Below are 18,350 nucleotides of genomic sequence, written 5' to 3'. Positions count from 1 at the left end.
CCTAGAATAATGAAATTTTATTATTGCTCAATTAGTTAAAATAAAATGATTGTTTTCAATTTTTACATATATTATTAGCAGAAAATGGCATTTATTTAAATATTCAGACTTTCAAGAAACATGTTGAAGAATGCATTTTGATTTATATATTTATTTCTGTAGAAAATAATCCACCAAATCTTTCAAAAGGAACTTTAATTGGTTCTTTCTCTAAAAGGACCACGCATATAGCTGAAATCATAATTCATCTCCCATTTTGAATCTTGCTCTTTATAGGTGAAAATGTGGTTTCTATTAACTTTGGCTACATGATGGTTACCTGGGTATTTCATGTATTCTAGATTTTCATTTTATTGGCTTTAGAACCATAAGCAAACTCATGATAAGAAAGCAAGTTTGCCCTAACTGGTTTGGCTCAGTTGATAGAGCGTCGGTCTGCAGACTCAAGGGTCCCGGGTTCGATTCCGGTCAGGGGCATGTGCCTTGGCTGCGGGCGCATCCCCAGTGGGGGGTGTGCGGGAGGCAGCTGATCGATGTTTCTCTCTCATCGATGTTTCTAGCTCTCTGTCTCTCTCCCTTCCTCTCTGTGAAAAGTCAATAAAATATATTTAAAAAAACAGCCATACTATATATTTGACTCAGAGGTTCAGCTTTAGCTATGGAAACCCTCTGTCCCATGTTTATTAGTTTTATGTGTACAAGCACCTCTCAGTGTCCCAAGTATGGGAGAGAGAGAGAGAGAGAGAGAGAGAGAGAGAGAGAGAGAAGGAAGTAGAGGTATATACTTAAATTGAAGGGCACGCACCAAAGTGGCTTTGAAACAATGCAGCTGTCCGTACCTGCAGTGAATGAAATCTGGGACTGGGTTATATTGGCTGAAGGAGGCCGCGTCAAGGCTCATGCAAATCTCCACATTGTCCCCCGCCATGATTCGCACTGCGGCCTTGTTTTCATCCTCAAAAATCTGCCATTGTAAGGAGGCACACAGAAGCAGCATGAAGTCATCTGGCAAGACAGAGGTAAGATCATTAAACCTGGGTTTACAGATGCAGGTCACAGTCCCCATACAGCAGGAGCTGCTCCTTAACTCTCAAGGGGGCTGTGTTCCTAAACTGGATTCCGATGTTGGGGCCAAATCCCACCTTCCTTACCATGGGGGGTGCATGAGGAACCACAGACATTCCAGGGGCATGAAGTGGGAGAGCCCTAGAATTGTGTCTGCACGTTGGTGAGTGAAAGTGTCAGGTGCCAATTACTGGCCTTCAAGACTCTCTTTATTTGCGCTTATCTCCCACCAATGTTTTGAGGCGGCCATTTGAGCATTTCCCCCATCTTAATCTTTTTACACGTGGTAGAGCAGACATTTCTGATTTTCTCTATCATTTCCATTCCCCTTTACATTTGTGATCAGAGACTCTTCCCAGAGCACATACTGTAGTGAAGGCTGGGTGACCGCAGTGGACAATTATGGGTCCATTCCTGAGAGTGGAGACATCTGATGGAGCGGTCCTGGTGGCCAACAGCCCAGAACAGACCCTCTCTCCAGCCAGGGAGGCAGCCTCCAGCCTAAGTTGCCTTGTTCTTTAAATTAAATCTGCATGTGTTTAGGCAGCTAAGCTGCTCTTTGGTTTTCCACTGGATCCAGCACTCTCTGGGTGGGGGTGGGTAACCTTGACCTTTGGATGATCAGTCTGCCCTTGAAAGGACTTGGGGCTGGGGCCCAGCTCAGGAGCCGGGGCGATCTGAGTAGCACCTTCCTGGCTAGCACAGTCTTATCTTCAGATTTGGTTTGTGGTGGCAGCTAGAAAAACGGATTCACAAAATACAAGGCCTCCCTCCTCACTCTACCTTCTAGAAGGTGGGTGTGCAGGGGCGTGTGCTGGGGGGCAGAGTGTGTGTGTTGGGAGATAAGTTATGAAAGTGAATATGGTATTTCAATGTTTATTAATTTTTCAAATGCTTAATAGGACAAGTAGAAGCCATTAATGACCCGTGATATTAATGCATCAAGACAAGCCTTTCGCATGATTAGAAAGAGCAGTGGAAGAAGCAAAGGCACTAATGCCTAATGCATGAAGATGGGTTAGCAAACATAAAACCCAACACCAGTGCTCTGTGGCCCCAAGGCTGCAACACTTACAGACGAGAAACACGGGGTTGGGCCGCACAATGAAGTCTGGGAAGTACAGCCACTTTATGATGTTGTCATTGAAGTTGGCACCCTTGAATCTCCATGGGTAATCTGCAGGGAGGGAGGTGGTGAGGAGCAAGATCAATAAGCTTCTTTGCTGCCCTTTGCCCACTGTGCCCAAGGTAAGGGTGGCTCATAAGAGCAGCTGCTCCTGGGAGGCCACACACCTCTGCAGGGCGCAGGGGGGATGCCGATGCAGATGAAGTACTGGAAAGTGATGATGCAGGCCAGGAAGCAGCAGTACTTGGGCCAGATCTCCGCGATGGCTTTTCTTCTGCGTCGATACAAGACGGCGATCAGCCAGCAGGCGTGAGTCATGGCATAGAAATCCATCCGCTGACCGATTACATTGACTGACAGTAGGAAACAGGTCTGCGTAAGGAAAAAAGAGGCAAAAAAATTGGATTTAGACAGGGAAGGGAAGTGGTGTCAGCTATCAGCCCTTTGCAGAGGCAGAGACCTGCCTTCCGGAGGTAGGTTTCTCTGCACATGTTCACCAGGTCTTTTCTTGTTACGTCTTTAAGGGCGAAGACGGAGATACTGTACAGATTAGACACAGGTACTGTGCAGATTACTTCCGAGGGAAACACTGAGTACTTCCCTATTTACAGGAACCACTTCCATCATGAAGAGAACTACAGGTATGATCTCTTCATGAAAGTCACTGTTTCAAATTCATTCTACTGAGGAACAGGCACTACCACAGCCATTTCAGGTCAGATGGTTCATTTTGGCTAAGGTTACATTTCCAAATGCAGGAAACAGGAAAAAAAAATTACAGCATTTCCGGTTTATAAGGAACCAGTTACAATGACAAGTGACAGGCATCCATGTGTCTGTAGGGCGACAGAGACCCAGAGAGGCAGAGTTCCCTGTTGCAAGGGGGCCATTGGCACGTGGTGTTGGAAAACTTTCAGCCAGGCCAGGTAAGTCCTTCAGTAGCATCTTCTCCTGCTGATCCCGAGGATCAGTCATCATGGCCAGGAGGTTCAGGACGGAACTCCTGTGGCCAACTGGCCAAAAGCAGCTATTGGGATTGTCACAGAAAATAGAAAACACACTCGCAAGGAAACTCACCTCCAGACCAAACTTGTAGAAGAAGTAATTTATGAAATATTTGGCACAATTAATAATTCCATCATCCAGATGGTGTCTTGTAATGTCATGAAAGATGGTTTTAGATACAGGGGCCGTGAGGTTGTTTCGTCCCCGGTAGTACTCCTGATGGCGGTACACTGTGACCTCAAAGGCCAGAATGGCCAGCATCAGCAGATTATTCTACAAAGCAAGAAAACACAGCTGTGAGAAGCCAAAGGCTTTGTGATTTGGTAATTTTAAACAACCCTCATAATAAGTAATTTGATTCCAATTTTGATGTTTAATAGTATAATGCTTTATAAAATCCCATCTCTATAATAAGTAGTCTTGAATTCAAAGTTCATTTTCCTTGCTATCTGGTAATAAGGTGGAGTTATCTCCATTATGCAAATCAGGCTGATTTACATTATCATATGACCTAGAATCTCTAGACACAAGCCTAAAAAAGCACAAACCTGTACCAGGAAGCAGTGTCCAATTATCTTGGGAGGGTGGTCCAACTTTATTGGCACCAGAAGTGCCACACACTTCTACAGTGTTCTATAGGACATCCTAGGAAACACACTAAGCTGGAGGAGTGGGATAAGCATTGAGGGGACATTTTTTAACACCTCTGAAATCTGGCTAGAGAGAGCAGTGTTGAGAAACATGAGGATAAAATAGTAAAAATAATAATAGTGATGATAATAATAATAATAAAATAGTTCACATTTAGGGAACTGTATGTGCCAGATGCTATTCTAATCACTCCTTTCAAATATCAATTTGTTTTACCCATAAAACAGCTCTTTATGGTAGATATCATCTGCATATTACATGACAGATATGGTCAATAGTATTTATAAACATTACAAATGTTATCTGCCATATGATACCTGCCAGAGTCAAAGAGAAATGGGATCCTTGGTATATTTTAAAATTCCAGGTGTTGCATATAAATGTTTCATTTTCAAGTACCTTCTCAGCATAATGTTACTAAGATTACTCAGATTATCCATCAAAGTATAATGTGAAAAAAATACGAAGTATATTGCTTTCACTACATTTCTTACCACTGCTTGCAAAGTTCCTTTTTCAAAAATATGCTCTTTATTTGATTACCTCTAAATGTAATATATACCCTTTATTAAAAACTGTAGAGAAACAGAATTTGAACCGCAAAAGATTCTTGTAATGCTATACCTACTTCTCAGGAATAATCATTGCTGACCATTTGCTATATTGTACTCATCTTTTTCTTTGTATCTAAAAGAGAGTATACTGTATACGGTGCCCTGAAAGTTTTTAAAACATAATAGATTTTGGACATCTTTTAATGTCTGACATTAACAGTCTCCCTCAGTCCTTTAGGGTTCTATAACGTTCCAGCGACTATATCTATCACACTTTATTCAATTAATCACAAACTACTTGATAAATTCCTTTTTGGCACAATACGATACTGATTGTAATGTCGAGTCATTTTTCTAGAAGGCGATCCTAAATGCCACATAAGACGAGGTTCCTATCGCTGTGATATTAGGGGTTTCAAGGGAAAGGGTTCTAGAACATAACTACACAGAGGCCCCAACTCAGCACAACGAAGCCTTTACCCTCAGGTAGACAAGCAGCGGCGAAGACTTCCTCAGGCCCACCCACTCAGTTGGATCCACAGGAGCGCTGTAGAGCAGAGACTTGTTCAACTCGTTGAGGGGTATGTCTGTTTCATTCTCATTTGGCTGAAAAGAAGAGAAAAGGAATTGGCTCCACAGATTAGGAGAGTTCAGGTGATTCTCCTTCAGTTTTGAGCATAAGAACATGAGGGAGATGGGAGGGAAAGACCCATTTGAAAGGGAAATCTCATCGGGAACAGAGGCTTGGGCCCAGCATTCTAGGCCAGAATGTATCCAACCTGCTGAGGTGATTTAATGGCCAGGCAGAATGTGCTTGGGGATGTAGGTTCCCCAATATCCACCTCGTTTCCCTAAAGGCCAAAAAAGATTCCCCGTCTTTGAGGCTCACCAAGGAACAGTTAACAGAAAAAGTCTCAGGCTTAATGGTTTGCAGCTGGTACAACATTTTGCAGACGATGATCACACATGTCCAGACAGTGCAGACACTTGAAGCCAGACGGCGTAGCTTGGTGTATGGCAGAGCAAAAGCCCAAGAAATCAAAAATACATAGTTGAACACAGACACCTGAAAACATAAAATCAGAAATGGGGACAAAAATACATCACATGGCATAACATCCACAAAACATGGCAATTTGATTTATTCAGTTCAGCTCAGTTCAACAGAAGTTGATTGAGTTCTGAGCATGTGTAAGGCATTGCCCTAGATGCTAAGATATATGTCTTGTATGGCAGACAGATATATAACCAGATGATGTCAATATAACGTAGCAGTAATAAACTATAGATGCAAACAGGCTCCCGTGAGAATACCCAGAAGGGGTCCCTGGCCCCATCTGGGGCTTCAGGAAGCATTTCCTGGAAAGAATGATGCTGAGCTGATCCTTGAGAGGTGCATAAAGTCAGCCAGGCCAAGAAAGTGAAAAGTGCATTTGAGATAAAGTGTGTGTGAGCATAAAGGAGTGTGGTGGCAATAGGTGACCATAAACAACTGGGAGTTCCAGAGTTGAAAGCAGTGAACTGCAGTATGACACTGAAGATGTGGCAGAGGGTTTTGACAGACCCTTTTAAAAATATGCTGTGGCCCATGAACCCCTTGTGTAGAAAATAGTGAGTCTGAAGGACTCTACGCAGGGAAACCTTAAGGAAAGATTAGCATTTTATTTAGATCCATGTAACTGAAGGACAGAGGTGCATCAATGGGGTTAGACCAGAGGAGAGGAAACCAGTCACATGCACTATAATAGGCCAGGAGAACAATGATAAGAAACCGAACTCAGACAGTGGAGCAGAGATAGGGAGGACTCATGGATTTGAGATGGGAAGTGAAATCAGCGAGATTTAATGATTGATTGGCTTGGAGGTGGGGTGCTGGTAGGTCAGGTAGAAAGCCTAAGGAATGCCTCCCAGTTTTCTGGCTTGATAGAATAACAGTGCCACTACTGAGACAGGTCTGAAGTGAGGGGCAGGTGTAAAGAGAAAAGGCAAGGCCCTGGCAGGGTATCTCAGTTGGTTAAAGCATCATCCTGAAATGCCAATGTCTCAGATTTGATCCTAGGGTCAGGGGACATACAAGAGTCAACCAATAAATACATAAATACGTGAAACAACAATCTCTCTCTCTCTCTCTCTCTCTCTCTCTCTCTCTCTCTCTCTCCCCCCCCCTTCCTCACACTCTCTAAAAATCAATAAATATATTTTTAAAAAGAGGGAAGACAATGACTTCAACTTGGTTTAAGACTCTGAGTATTTGTTGATTAGGTGAGATATGTACTCATGTATAACAGTTCTCCATAGCTAATCATTCACTCAATGGTATAGAAGCACTACCATCTTATTCAGCCATGGAAAATGTTTATTTATTCTGGGTACTATTAGAATAATATCTGAATATTATTAAAATAATTTCCTAGGAATATTTAATATTACCAGGTAAAAATAACTGCATGCAGTCAATTGACAAACTTAAACATGTACTACAAGTGCTAAGTGCTATGGGCTATGAGGTATGGTTCCTGTTTGGCTCACAAATCTAGACAGCAAGAAACATGGAGACTCCAGGGCAGTATTAAGTCTGCAGTTTGTAACGTACTACTCTAGTTAACTACTAGACACTGTCCAGAGCAAGGAACTGCTTAAAATTAAGTGCTGAAATCTTAGGGTAGTAAGAGCTGCCTTACATAGTTAATTGAGGATGAAAGAAATACTGTATGTAGAAGTGCCCTGTAAATGTAAAGCATTCACCACCAAAATAAATGTTAGCATTTAACAAAATATTTTGACTAGCTAGGTGACTCCTCCTCCGCAGTTATCAGCAAGTGGTATGTTAAAAAGTAAGTTCTAGTAAGGATATTATAAAATTAAGTCTCCTTGTTATTTTTTATTACGTATTTAAGGCATTAAGAATAAAAATAGTACAATAAAATTTTAGAGGAAAAAGAGAAGAAAAAATATTATCTTTTATTAAGTCCTAACTAGGTTCAAGGTAACATATCCTGTGTGGATCCCTGTCTTCAAGAAACACATGGGGTCATGAAAGCGAGAACTGGATAAACAGCCTATGACAACATGACAGAGGAAGTGCCCTGCTGGGGTGAGCTGAGTTGTGTGGGCGCACAGGGCTGATCATCTAGCCCAGCATTGGGGAAAATTGCCCAGAGGACCTGAGGTCAATCAGGAGTTAGCCTGGCAGAGGAATCACTAGCCCAAGGCCTTACAGGCAAGAGAAAGCATGGGGTGGACATCTTCAGAGAAGCACATAGTTTACCATGAGAGCAGTGTGATCTGAGTCCATTGTAGAGGACTTTGAAATTTACCAGGCAGATTGGGTGTCTAGGAAAGGAAATGGCGAAGTGGTGTAGGACCAGATCAGTGTTATATCATGTTATTGGGAGAATGACAGCTGTTGAAAGTTTTCAAGTAGAAGACTAACATGAGCATGCTGAAAAGATTATTCTGACTGTGTGACAGTATATGTATTAGGATGGAGGATTAGAGCAGAGCTGGGGATCTGTTAGAGCAATTGAAAAAGGGGACCGATATGGATAGAGGCAATGAGCTCCATGTTAGAGATATTCAGTGAAGGTGCTTTGGGGACAGGCAAGAGTGAGGTCATGTTCAGGTTCACCTGGGGATATGAGAATGGAGTTCAAAGAGGATACTGGTTGAAGACACAGATTTACAACTCACTGCATGTAGATGGCAGGTGAATCATAGGAGCTCACCCAGAGAAAGTCTAGAACCAGAAAAGGGGTGTGCAAATAGAACCTGAAGAACCCTAAGAGAGAGGCTGGAAGAGAAGGGCCAGAGCCATGGGGGGAGGCTGGGGATGTGTGCTGATTTAGAAAGCAAGAGAAGAGACAGTTTCAAGGATGAGAAAATGATCATCAATATCCAGTGTCACAGACAATCAAGTGAAATGAGGACTGAGCAGATTCCATGAAGTGGGTGTTTTTCATTTTCTCATTTTACAAAGAAGAAAACTGGGGCTCGGATAAGTGGGACACTTTGTTCAATGCGAATGTGGTTGATGGTGGTCTCATCACTTCCTTGGTGATAGGGATCTCATGGAATTCACAGTAAAAAAAGAAAGACAAATAGCTGGACCCCCACTAATACCCAACAAGTCAGAATTCCTAGGGAAAGGACTGATAATCCTATAGAATAAATGTCCAGGTGATTTTCATTATCAAAGAATTTTGGACAGTAATTTTATTCCATAATGCCTTCCTAACAAAACACTTTTACACAAGTTGTCATTTTATCTGAACATAAACTTATGAAGCTTGGAGCCACTGCCTTGAGAGAGGAGCCTCCAAGAACTGTGGTTCCTGGCCCTGTGCTTACCCACCCCTCCCTCAGAGAACCCGCAACTTCAATGCAACCTTCTGCATGTGATCTATCTCCCTCCCTGTGTGCCCAGAGCTTCTAGGGGACACCTGTAACCCAATAGTTAATGTGACTTTGGTTTTATTTACCAGCCATTACCATCAGACTGCAAGCTGAGACCAGAAGTGTTTTTAATGCTTTTATACCAGCATCTAGCACAGTGTAAGTATTCAATGTATTGTAATTTATTATAAGCATATAATAAAGGCTAAATGCATGCTTAGTGAGAGTGAAAGTAATAACCAAAATAATAACAATGAAACATCATCTGACATTTCGGAGGAATCTCAAACTTGCAAAGTTCTTTACTTCCTTCCTTCTGTCAGTAAACATTCATTGAGCTTCTACAATTGGCCATTCCTTCTGGGAGTTACTAAAGATACTAGAAGAAATATATGGCCCCTTTCCTCAAAGAATAACTTGATCTCCTAGAGCACTCTAGGAGCCTTAGAAGGGATAAATAACTGTTACATATTTTTAAATTAGGTCATTCCAAAGTGGCATCATTCCTCAGTAAGGAATGTTGATATGAGACAGGTTTCTGTAACAAATTCTTTCTCAGAGTCCTCTCCTCCCTTGGATGCCCATAATGATAACCCTGGAAAGGTTTAGTATTTGTGGTAGAATGACCATGAATGTTTGTGAAAACAAGCTCCCTGGCTGATGGCCTTGGCTGAGGATAGTTTGAATCCAAACAATGTGGTCACACCTCTTAAAGATTTAACTGGGGATGCGGACTTAGTTCTCATTTTGCCATTTACTGATCAGCAATTTTTGAGAAAGGATATATTTTGCATTAATCAAAAGTAATGAACTACAAATAGCAAGTGTCATTGCTGTCTTGTCTCAAAACATCTATATATATAAAAGGTTAATATGCAAAGTGTCCCCTTGGGAGTTCGACCGCTCACTATGATGTGCACTGACCACTAGGGGGCAGCACGGAATGAAGGAAGGCCCCAGCTGGCAGCTGACAGCCTGGGAAGGGAGGCCCCAGCTGGCAGCTGGAAGGCCCCGATTGGCCCTGATCACTGGCCAGGCCTAGGACCCTATCTGTGCATGAATTTCATGCATCAGGTCTCTAGTCCAATAATAAATAAGGTGAACTCTACTAATAATTTTATTAAATTTTGGAGCCCAAGTTTATTCTTTGGTAACATAAACTATTGTTTATTTCTCCAAGAGAATTTGGGGAGATAGATTTTCTCACTCATAGTACAGAAAGGCAGCTTGCTCTCACCACTTCAACTAATGAGAGCAAGTCACCTTTGTCATATGACCAACCCAATTAGGAACTAAGCCAGGAGCCTTTTTTTTCCCCTTCCTTCAGGACAACTGTCCTTTTTCTTTTTTGTAAAATAAAGTGTATGTGCCTATCTTAGTTCTTGATGTTCTAATGTATTGGGAATTACAGGTCCAAAAAATAATAGACAGTTGGAAAAGAAAAATAATGCCCCACTGTTTGACCTGACGATGCAACAAATGTTCACTTGCCTCTTTCACAGAGACCCAGATGATGTATGATGAAACAATTTTGATGATGTGCAACTCCAAAATCCACCACATGAACACCTGCAGCTTGTGGAAGTACTCCAGGAACTTGAGGAAGAGCACTGTGAGGCGGTCAATCACCAGGTGCCATTTGTTCCTTAAATCTGCAAAACAGGAATTCACCCAAGAACATACAAAAAGTGGGCATGTTTGTTTCGTGTGTGTGTTTTTGGGAGGGAGGCATTGTTATTTCAAGCATATCTTGTAATGTTCAGTTTGGAATAAGAAAATGCAAAATAAGAGTAGTGGGTAAACTCTAAGACTACCAAAATCTGGGGAAGGGTAGTCTAAGACTCCCATGTGGTGATGATGACTTAGGCAGCATGTCCAGGGACAAGGTTCCTTTTATCTCCCTTTTAATTTAATTAATGTGAAGAAGAATCTTGACCCGATTATCTCTTAAAGCTGAACTATGATTCCCTAATTTCCTGGGAATGTTAAGTAACACGAGCTCAATCTAAATGACATTCTTATTGCCACAGTCATGCTTCTGTAAGTGCCATGCTCCTCCCAACGGCTTGGCTAGAGAGTGGGGAAAGCTCTCGGTGGCCTGCGGGAGCAGCCAGGCAGCCGGCTGCCCGAGGTGGGAAGAGCCTGCTCCCCTGGCAACAGCAGGTGAACGCTGAGCATCAGCGTGACCCAGCCTCAGTTCACAAAATGTGGTCAGGCTCATTTTAATCATAGCTTCCAATCAAATTAGTCGTTTTCTTCTTTCTGCCTTTGCAAATGGAACAGAAACATTTCACTAGAGCAACCACAACACCACACCCCAATTTTTGTTTTACTCCATGGGTCTAACATGGATCTGTTTGGTGCAAGTCTGTGCTTCATTCGCTGGTCTGTCTGCCACCATGTCCTAAGCAGCTCCCGGTAGTGAGTGAATTACCTGATGTCTCTTCCTCCTCTTCATCTTCTTCTTCCTCCTCCTCCTCGCTGTCTTTCCCAAGTTCACCCTTCTCCACTTTTTCAGAGCATCCCTCTGGTTTCTCCTCACCAAACTCAGCCCCCTGCTGCCCCTCCAGCTTCTCCGGGCTGGCGGTCAGGTTCAGCATGGCGAGGTCTGGCAGGCTTCCTTCAGGGTGGGCCAGCCTGTTGGCAGAGAGCAGCGGAGTCAGGAGGGGCAAGGAGGCTGGGAGACAGCCGAGTGAGTAAGGGGCGTGTTACAGGAGGAGAAACAAAAATGAACATCAGTGCATTTGCACAGGCCTTGCGAGGTGGGGTGGTTAGCCTCTTGTCACTTTTTTTTTAAAAAAAGCTTTTTCTAAAACCAAACTGTAAACTCACTTAGGTTTTGTTATCTCTTCCAATTCAGGTGGTAGTGATTAGTCAAGTCATGAGAGCTCTTGACACCTAAACTTGACATTTTTCCCGGAGGAGAAAATGGTCAGAGTTTAGGATGTAGAAGCATGAAATGGTGTCATGTAGAGCAAGCATTTCATGGCTTCACAGGGGGACTTACGCATTTTGGTGGATTGGTAATTTTTTCTTGATGCTGCTCAAAGTAATTGAAATAGAAAGGAAAAAAAAAAAGATGAGAACAGAAGAGTTATAAGGACTATCAGAGATCACACATCATGCTACGTATCATCCACTATGTGCGGCTGCGGGAAGTGCTAACGCAAATGCATTCCAGGCTGGCATCAGCAGCGTGCATGTGCTGGGGACCCTGGGCTTGGCAACTGGTTTGAGAGTGGACAGGACAGCAGGTTGTCAGGGAGAGAACATATAAGCTACTGAGGCAAATCATGTCATGCTTTTTTAGTAACGCAGCAAACCATCCCCCAAGAACCAAGTCATTCACATTTTATACAGGTTTTAAAAAGATTCTTAACGAATGTGTGCTTTCAGTCAACCTTTGCATAGACTCATCCCGTTCTGCCATCATTTCAAGCATATGCGGTGGGTGCTAAATGCTTCCAGAAGGGTGTCTGCATGATGTCCCGTTCACGGGCACGGATGTGACCTGCTGTGCTAGCCTCGAGAGAGGGCAGGGGAGCAGCCTCACCGAGCAGGGACAGCAGCCAGGGCATTGCAGCTGATTTCACAGTGGATAAGAACAAGTATGATCTATATCTTGATTTTTTAAAACATTCTTTTTTATTCGTATTCAAATGAATGTTTGAAGGAACACTTGTGGGTAACAGAGTAGGTATTAGGAAAAGGTCTGCTGGAGATCCTGGTGGTCTTCTCCATTTGTCATAATTAATCTATATATATCAGCTTCGTTGTCACAGGATAAACAATGAATAATGTTATCCTACCTGTATAATTGTGGGCTCTGAGTAAATTATTTATCCCTCCTGGGATTTAATTTATTTTCTCTAAAATGAGGATGTTTGGCTAGATAAAAATCTAAGCTTACTTGCAAATGGTTGGTTTTCTATTTGAAACAACACCAATGATGTTGGATAACTCTTGGAATGAATCTACATTGTCCTTCAATTTTCAGAAAGGTTATCATTCAAAAACAATTACTTAAAAATATTTTTATTGGTATTGAGAGAATGAAGAAGGGAGAGGGAGAGAAACATCGATGTGAGAACGAAACATCGATTGGCTGCCCTGACCGGGAATCAAATTGGCAACCCAACCAACTGAGCCCTGCCGGCCAGGGCAACCAACTAAGCCATGCCGGCCTGCTTGTTGTCAAGCAGGTAAATTAAATAATGCCAGAAACAAATTATTAATTGCATGAAGAAATAACATTCTAAGGATGTTCAGCCCTGGTGGAAGAAGTTAAGTGGACATATTTTCTAAAGCCAGTGAATGGACCCTACCACGTTTGGGAAAAGTGGCCCAGTCTTGAAACTGCCATATCAGATGTTAGACACCAGCACTGCACATCGCACCGCAGCGAGCACACTGCTGTCCCTGTTTCTCGGCCCTCTACCGAGCAAATGGTACCAAACGCAAAAGCAGTCGGGCGCTGCGGTTGCCAGTTGTCAGTATGTATATGTTCTCTTCAGCATTGCCAGCGGCTTGCATTTTGTAAGTGAGAAGATAAACATTTTTGTCACGACAGGGATTTCTAGCTTGTACTGTGGAAGCATGACCATCTCAGAGTGCGTTTCTAATGTCTCCGTCGACACTGCCATGGCTTGGTGCTGACAAAGAGCTTTCTAATAATGCGTGTTATTTATGGAGTAAAGCACAGAGATGAAGCTGTTTCTGCACCTGCTACTGTGGCTACATAACAAAAGTCCTCAAGCAACAAGGCCCCAAAGTGCCCTTCCACACAGGGTATACTGAGTGGAGTTTATTGAATGAAAGACTCAAAGAAAATACAGTTTTCTTTCCTGAGTCTCCAGGGAAGAATGCAGACCTTCATTTAGCCTTTCCCCCCACAAGCAAATGAAAAAGAAAGGATCCAGATTTTTCAAGCTACACTAAAAATCACACTCTAGGACCAACATTCCCTGAAACGTTTGGCTAAGGAACTTAAAGCACTGGTATTTTTTTTTTTTTTTTTTTTACTGATTATCACGTGTGAATTACCGAATCATCATATGAAGGGTTTCTATTTCAGGTCTCCAAATAGCCCTCTCCCTCCTACTTCCATCAATCCCACTTTTTTCATGCCTTTTCCCACGGGAGCTCATTTTCCTCTCTGCGTTTTCTTTAACCATGCTCATAACTGTGTTGCCTTGTTTTTATCATGATTCAGGCTCTGAGCATTAATCCTCTCACTATTTCTTAAATAAAATAAAAGTTCTCTCCCTGACTGTTCTTTTGCATTCTAACAAAACAGATGATATTTATCTGTTTATTCACCCTCTCTTTCCTTCATGATTACACAGCCCTTTGTGTGTGTTTCTCTATTTATACCAACATCATTTTATTCTAATTATTATTCTGAGGACTCTCTCCTGGAGGTCAGAAATCCAGTCGTACTCTACTCATATCCCTTGCAAAATTCAGCATTAGGCTTGGCATACACTATGATTCATTGACTGGTGACCAAATTCTATGCATTGGAGAGGCATTTTTTGTTGTTGTTGTTAATCGTCACTGGAGGATATTTTCCCCTTGATTTTTAGAGAGGGTAAAAGGTAGAGAAAGAGACAGAGAGAAACATCAATGTGAGAGAGACACATCGATTGGTTGCCTCCTGCACATAACCCGACCAGGGCAGGGGAACCTGCAACCAAGGTACATGACCTTGACTAGAATCAAACCCAGAACCCTTCAGTCTATGGGCTCAGCTCTATTCATTGAGTTAAACCATCTAGGGCGTCTATGGGCCAAGTTCTATCCACTGGGCCAAACTGGCTAGGGCGAGGCATTCTTATTTGAAACAGCAGAAACAGGTTATGTTACATGAGAATTAAAGAGGCTTAATTCTGTACAAGAATTTGATGTTGAAAAGCCACATATTAAGTTAGTTCCCATTAAAGAAAATGTGCCTTATTTTTTATATGTGGGAGAAATACCCATTGCTCCCTCTAAAGTATTCTAATACATACTGATTACCAATTCAGTTGGATCTTCCCCACAATTCTTCATGTCATTGAAATGTCATCAGTCACCTATTCTCCTCAACACTTTGCCTTGCCTCCTACCTTATAAGATGATGTCTACATTTTAATCAACCCAGAAATTGATTGAATGCAGCTAACCCACTTTCATTGGGGACTTAAAAGCACAACAGTGAGCGTAAATAAATTATGGGAAAAATAAAGTTTCTTTACTTAATAAAAGCATTCACCTTATCATTCTAATCAAAAGTAGGTTTTCTTCAAAACTGAACACACGTACTGCCTTTCAGAAGCATATGTTCCTAATATACGGAGACGGAAGATGATTTGACTTTGGGTGGTGGGCACACAGTGCAGTATACAGATCTTGTAACATAGAACTCTACAGCTGAAACCTATCTGATCCTATTAACCAATGTCGCCCCAATAAATTTAATTTTAGAAAAACCCTCAAGAAGCACATGTTATCAAGTGAGAGACGAGTTTGTTTGGTAACGTTTCTTTCTGGGCATAGCTCTGGCCTTTATTAACATGCTAACACTCAGACAACAGTGAAAGATTCCACTAGGAAGAGGATAGTGCCAATGTTGGAATACTTGGGGTTTTTAATCATTTTGAATGTTGATCATTCTGGGACTCCTGAGTGAATTCAGGGGCCTGGTGACTTGGGGTAACAAGCGTAAGTTTCTCTCAAGAGATAAGTCTCGGGCAATCAGGACCGAAACTTGCATCAGGCTCTGCCTACCTGGCCCATAAACCAATTCCTGTCCTCTTTGGTGTCCCTGCCATCTCCTCATAAAGCAAGTGGTAAACACTTTATGAGAAACACAAAGAGAGAAAGAGATAATAGTCCCTCGTGTTTTGAGGAATGAGATTTAAATACTTGCTCAAGATTTCTAGCTAGAGTCTGTATTTTACTTCTGCACCTATCAGCTAAAATTGGAGGTTCACTTTGCTCTCTCAGGTTGTCAACAAACTGGCTTCTGAAAGCAACTAGCCAGTCCTCATTCCTCCTTCTTTCGCAATCTGCACAAGGATGCACTAAATTTTCGCACTTCCTTTTAGAAGTTCTACCCCCTAAGGTTTGCTATTGGGTTGTCAGCCTTGGGATTTTACCTAAGAGAAAAGTGACTAGAATAAAAAAACCTCTTTCAAAGAGGCATATTAATTGGATTTATTGCAAGATAAGTGTTTCTATTACTTAAATTATTGGTTTTATTACTAATGACATGAAGTTTGGGAAGTGGATATTTTAATTGACCCAGTCAATAAAATAAGAATAGTTTTAGTAAATGAGATGCCAAAGGATCTTTACTCTGAACTGTTGGGGCACTTGAGGACAAATATATACACAATACTATCAATGCCACTCTTTGTGGTCACTTGCATTTTTTTTTATCTCCCCAGCTAGGTGACGTGCATCTAAGATAGGGTTGTGTCTCAGTGTCTGTCTTTGTGCCTTTTGTGTTACGTAAATATATTGTGAAATCTGGTGATGTAAAATATCATTCTTCAATATGTAGAGCTATATTTGAAAAAAATCGATGTTTTAATTTTTTTTTCACCATGCACTGTTGTGACTACTTTCACTTCATTTAGTAAATATCAACTGAGGGTCAACTAATGGGTAAGGCCCCAAGGTAGGTGATATGTGGATACCTTGGTGATTTATACAGGGCCTTCAGGCCTGAGGAGCTGACACCGCTGACCAGGGAGAAAAGACAAGCAGGCAGCTAGAGGGCTGGGAGGCAAGTGTTGGGAGGCAGCGATCAGAAAGGGCCATGGGAATTCAGAGGAAGGACAGTTACTTTTAGCAGGAAAGCTGGCGCTTATGGGCAAGTCTGTGGAGGAGGTGGTTCTTGAGCTGAGCTCTCAATTATGTGTTGAAGAGAAAGATGAGCTCCCAGGCCAGCCTTGAGCTAATTCTACCAAAGAAATTTGAACAAAGACCAAAGGCTGAGTGAGCACCAGCTGAAGACCCTCATCAACCTCCTCCGAATCCACTTGGCGGCACCATTTGGAATAAACACCAAATGGTTTGATTTGCAAAAGTACATCCATGAGCATACCTGAAGACCATTGTCCACTATCTGAGGACATAACTTTTCAGTTACAAAACAGTTAGGTGTTTAACATACCAAGAGACCCTTCTTAACAAAAACAAGAGAGAAAACAGTGAAGTACCCACCTATTGATTATTAGATATACACGCCCATTGACTTTGGCATGGCTACGAGGTGAGAGGTGGAAGCACAAGGTTGCATGTGGTGGCAATAGAGAGAGAGGGTGGAGAGAGAAAGGAGATTGTTAGACAGAGACGAATAAAGCAGATTGTGTTTTGTAAGCATCCCATCATCAGGTATGTCATCAACACACATTTCAGGCACCCCAAAACAGATAGCAACATCCAATAGCAACATGAAATTAGACATGTTCAGGAAAAATATAACAAGTCTCTCCATTCTTCTCATCCCTTCCCATCTTACATACCTAATTAAAAATTTGTAATGTTTACATTTTCAGAGTATCCCTATCAAATAAAATACAATCTCAAGGATTAATTCTTACTCCTTTTCCAGAATTAAAAAAAAAATCCTACTAGATAACCATATTCACCATATTGTTCTCTAAGGTTTTTCTATAAGAGAAGCTTAAAAAAAGTCTTTTTATTTCTATATGCATCACAATACCTTCAAATTTAAGACAAATTGCAGTGGTGGATATTTAAATAAGTAATGAATATTTAGTACATTATTATTAAGTATATATTATATCAGAATTATAACTGTGGTATGATATTATATATTTTTATCAATATATGAGCGAAATGATAGTCCTGAGAATACCAACTTAGAAATAATGATATTCTCGCATGTATTTCATAAAACTTTTTCATGATGCTGACTTTACAAATTTGGTACAGCTAAGCACAATAAATTTTGCTCCAGACATGTGACATTTCCCAACACTACCTATGTGTACAATGCACATAAAACACACACGCAATGGACAAAATGGGACAAGGACAGTTGGATATTTACAGAAACAATAGTGCTTGCACCAATTTAAGGAACACAACAATTTGATTATTCCCAATTTGTGGGCCCTCTTTATTAAGGCATCTATGAAGGAGGTGGGAGAGAGAAAGCAAAGCATGACAGTTAATCCAAGTTCTGAAAATATTGTTTTCTTTTTTTTAAATATATTTTTATTGATTTCAAAGAGAAAGGGAGAGAGAAAGAGAGACAGAAACATCAATGATGAGAGAGAATCATAGATTGGCTGCCTACTGCATGCCCCACACTGGGGATCAAGCCGCAATCTATGATGCGCCTTTGATTGGAACTGAACCAGGGACCCTTCAGTCTGCAGGCCCGATGCTCTATCCACTGAGCAAAACCAGCTAGGGCGTGAAAATGTTTCTTCTTCTTCTTCATCATTTCAAATTTAATGTAGTCAATGATTAGGACTCCAGAGACAATAATAATCATAATAATCATAGTAATAATAATAATGTGAGGTGCACATTATAAG

At 41.6% G+C, this 18,350-nt stretch overlaps 1 protein-coding gene across 1 annotated transcript in view; it reads right to left on the bottom strand.

Annotated features, from left to right (window-relative positions):
• The window catches only part of PIEZO2 (piezo type mechanosensitive ion channel component 2), a 336,655-nt gene that overhangs the window by 68,643 nt on the left and 249,662 nt on the right, over positions 1 to 18,350 (bottom strand). The window contains exons 19-27 of the mRNA XM_015563603.1: positions 17,005 to 17,046; positions 11,228 to 11,430; positions 10,285 to 10,445; positions 5,291 to 5,467; positions 4,882 to 5,007; positions 3,269 to 3,469; positions 2,359 to 2,563; positions 2,141 to 2,242; positions 840 to 1,005 (exon numbers count right to left, since the gene is read on the bottom strand). Coding sequence (XP_015419089.1) covers positions 840 to 1,005; positions 2,141 to 2,242; positions 2,359 to 2,563; positions 3,269 to 3,469; positions 4,882 to 5,007; positions 5,291 to 5,467; positions 10,285 to 10,445; positions 11,228 to 11,430; positions 17,005 to 17,046 — 1,383 coding nt within the window. The remainder of the gene's footprint in view (positions 1 to 839; positions 1,006 to 2,140; positions 2,243 to 2,358; positions 2,564 to 3,268; positions 3,470 to 4,881; positions 5,008 to 5,290; positions 5,468 to 10,284; positions 10,446 to 11,227; positions 11,431 to 17,004; positions 17,047 to 18,350) is intronic.

The sequence above is a fragment of the Myotis davidii genome, unplaced genomic scaffold (genome assembly GCF_000327345.1).
Source record: "Myotis davidii unplaced genomic scaffold, ASM32734v1 scaffold78, whole genome shotgun sequence".
In the NCBI taxonomy this organism is placed as follows: Eukaryota; Metazoa; Chordata; class Mammalia; order Chiroptera; family Vespertilionidae; genus Myotis; species Myotis davidii.
The sequence above is the reverse complement of the archived record's forward strand: the minus strand, read 5'-3'. Positions and strand labels throughout refer to the sequence as shown.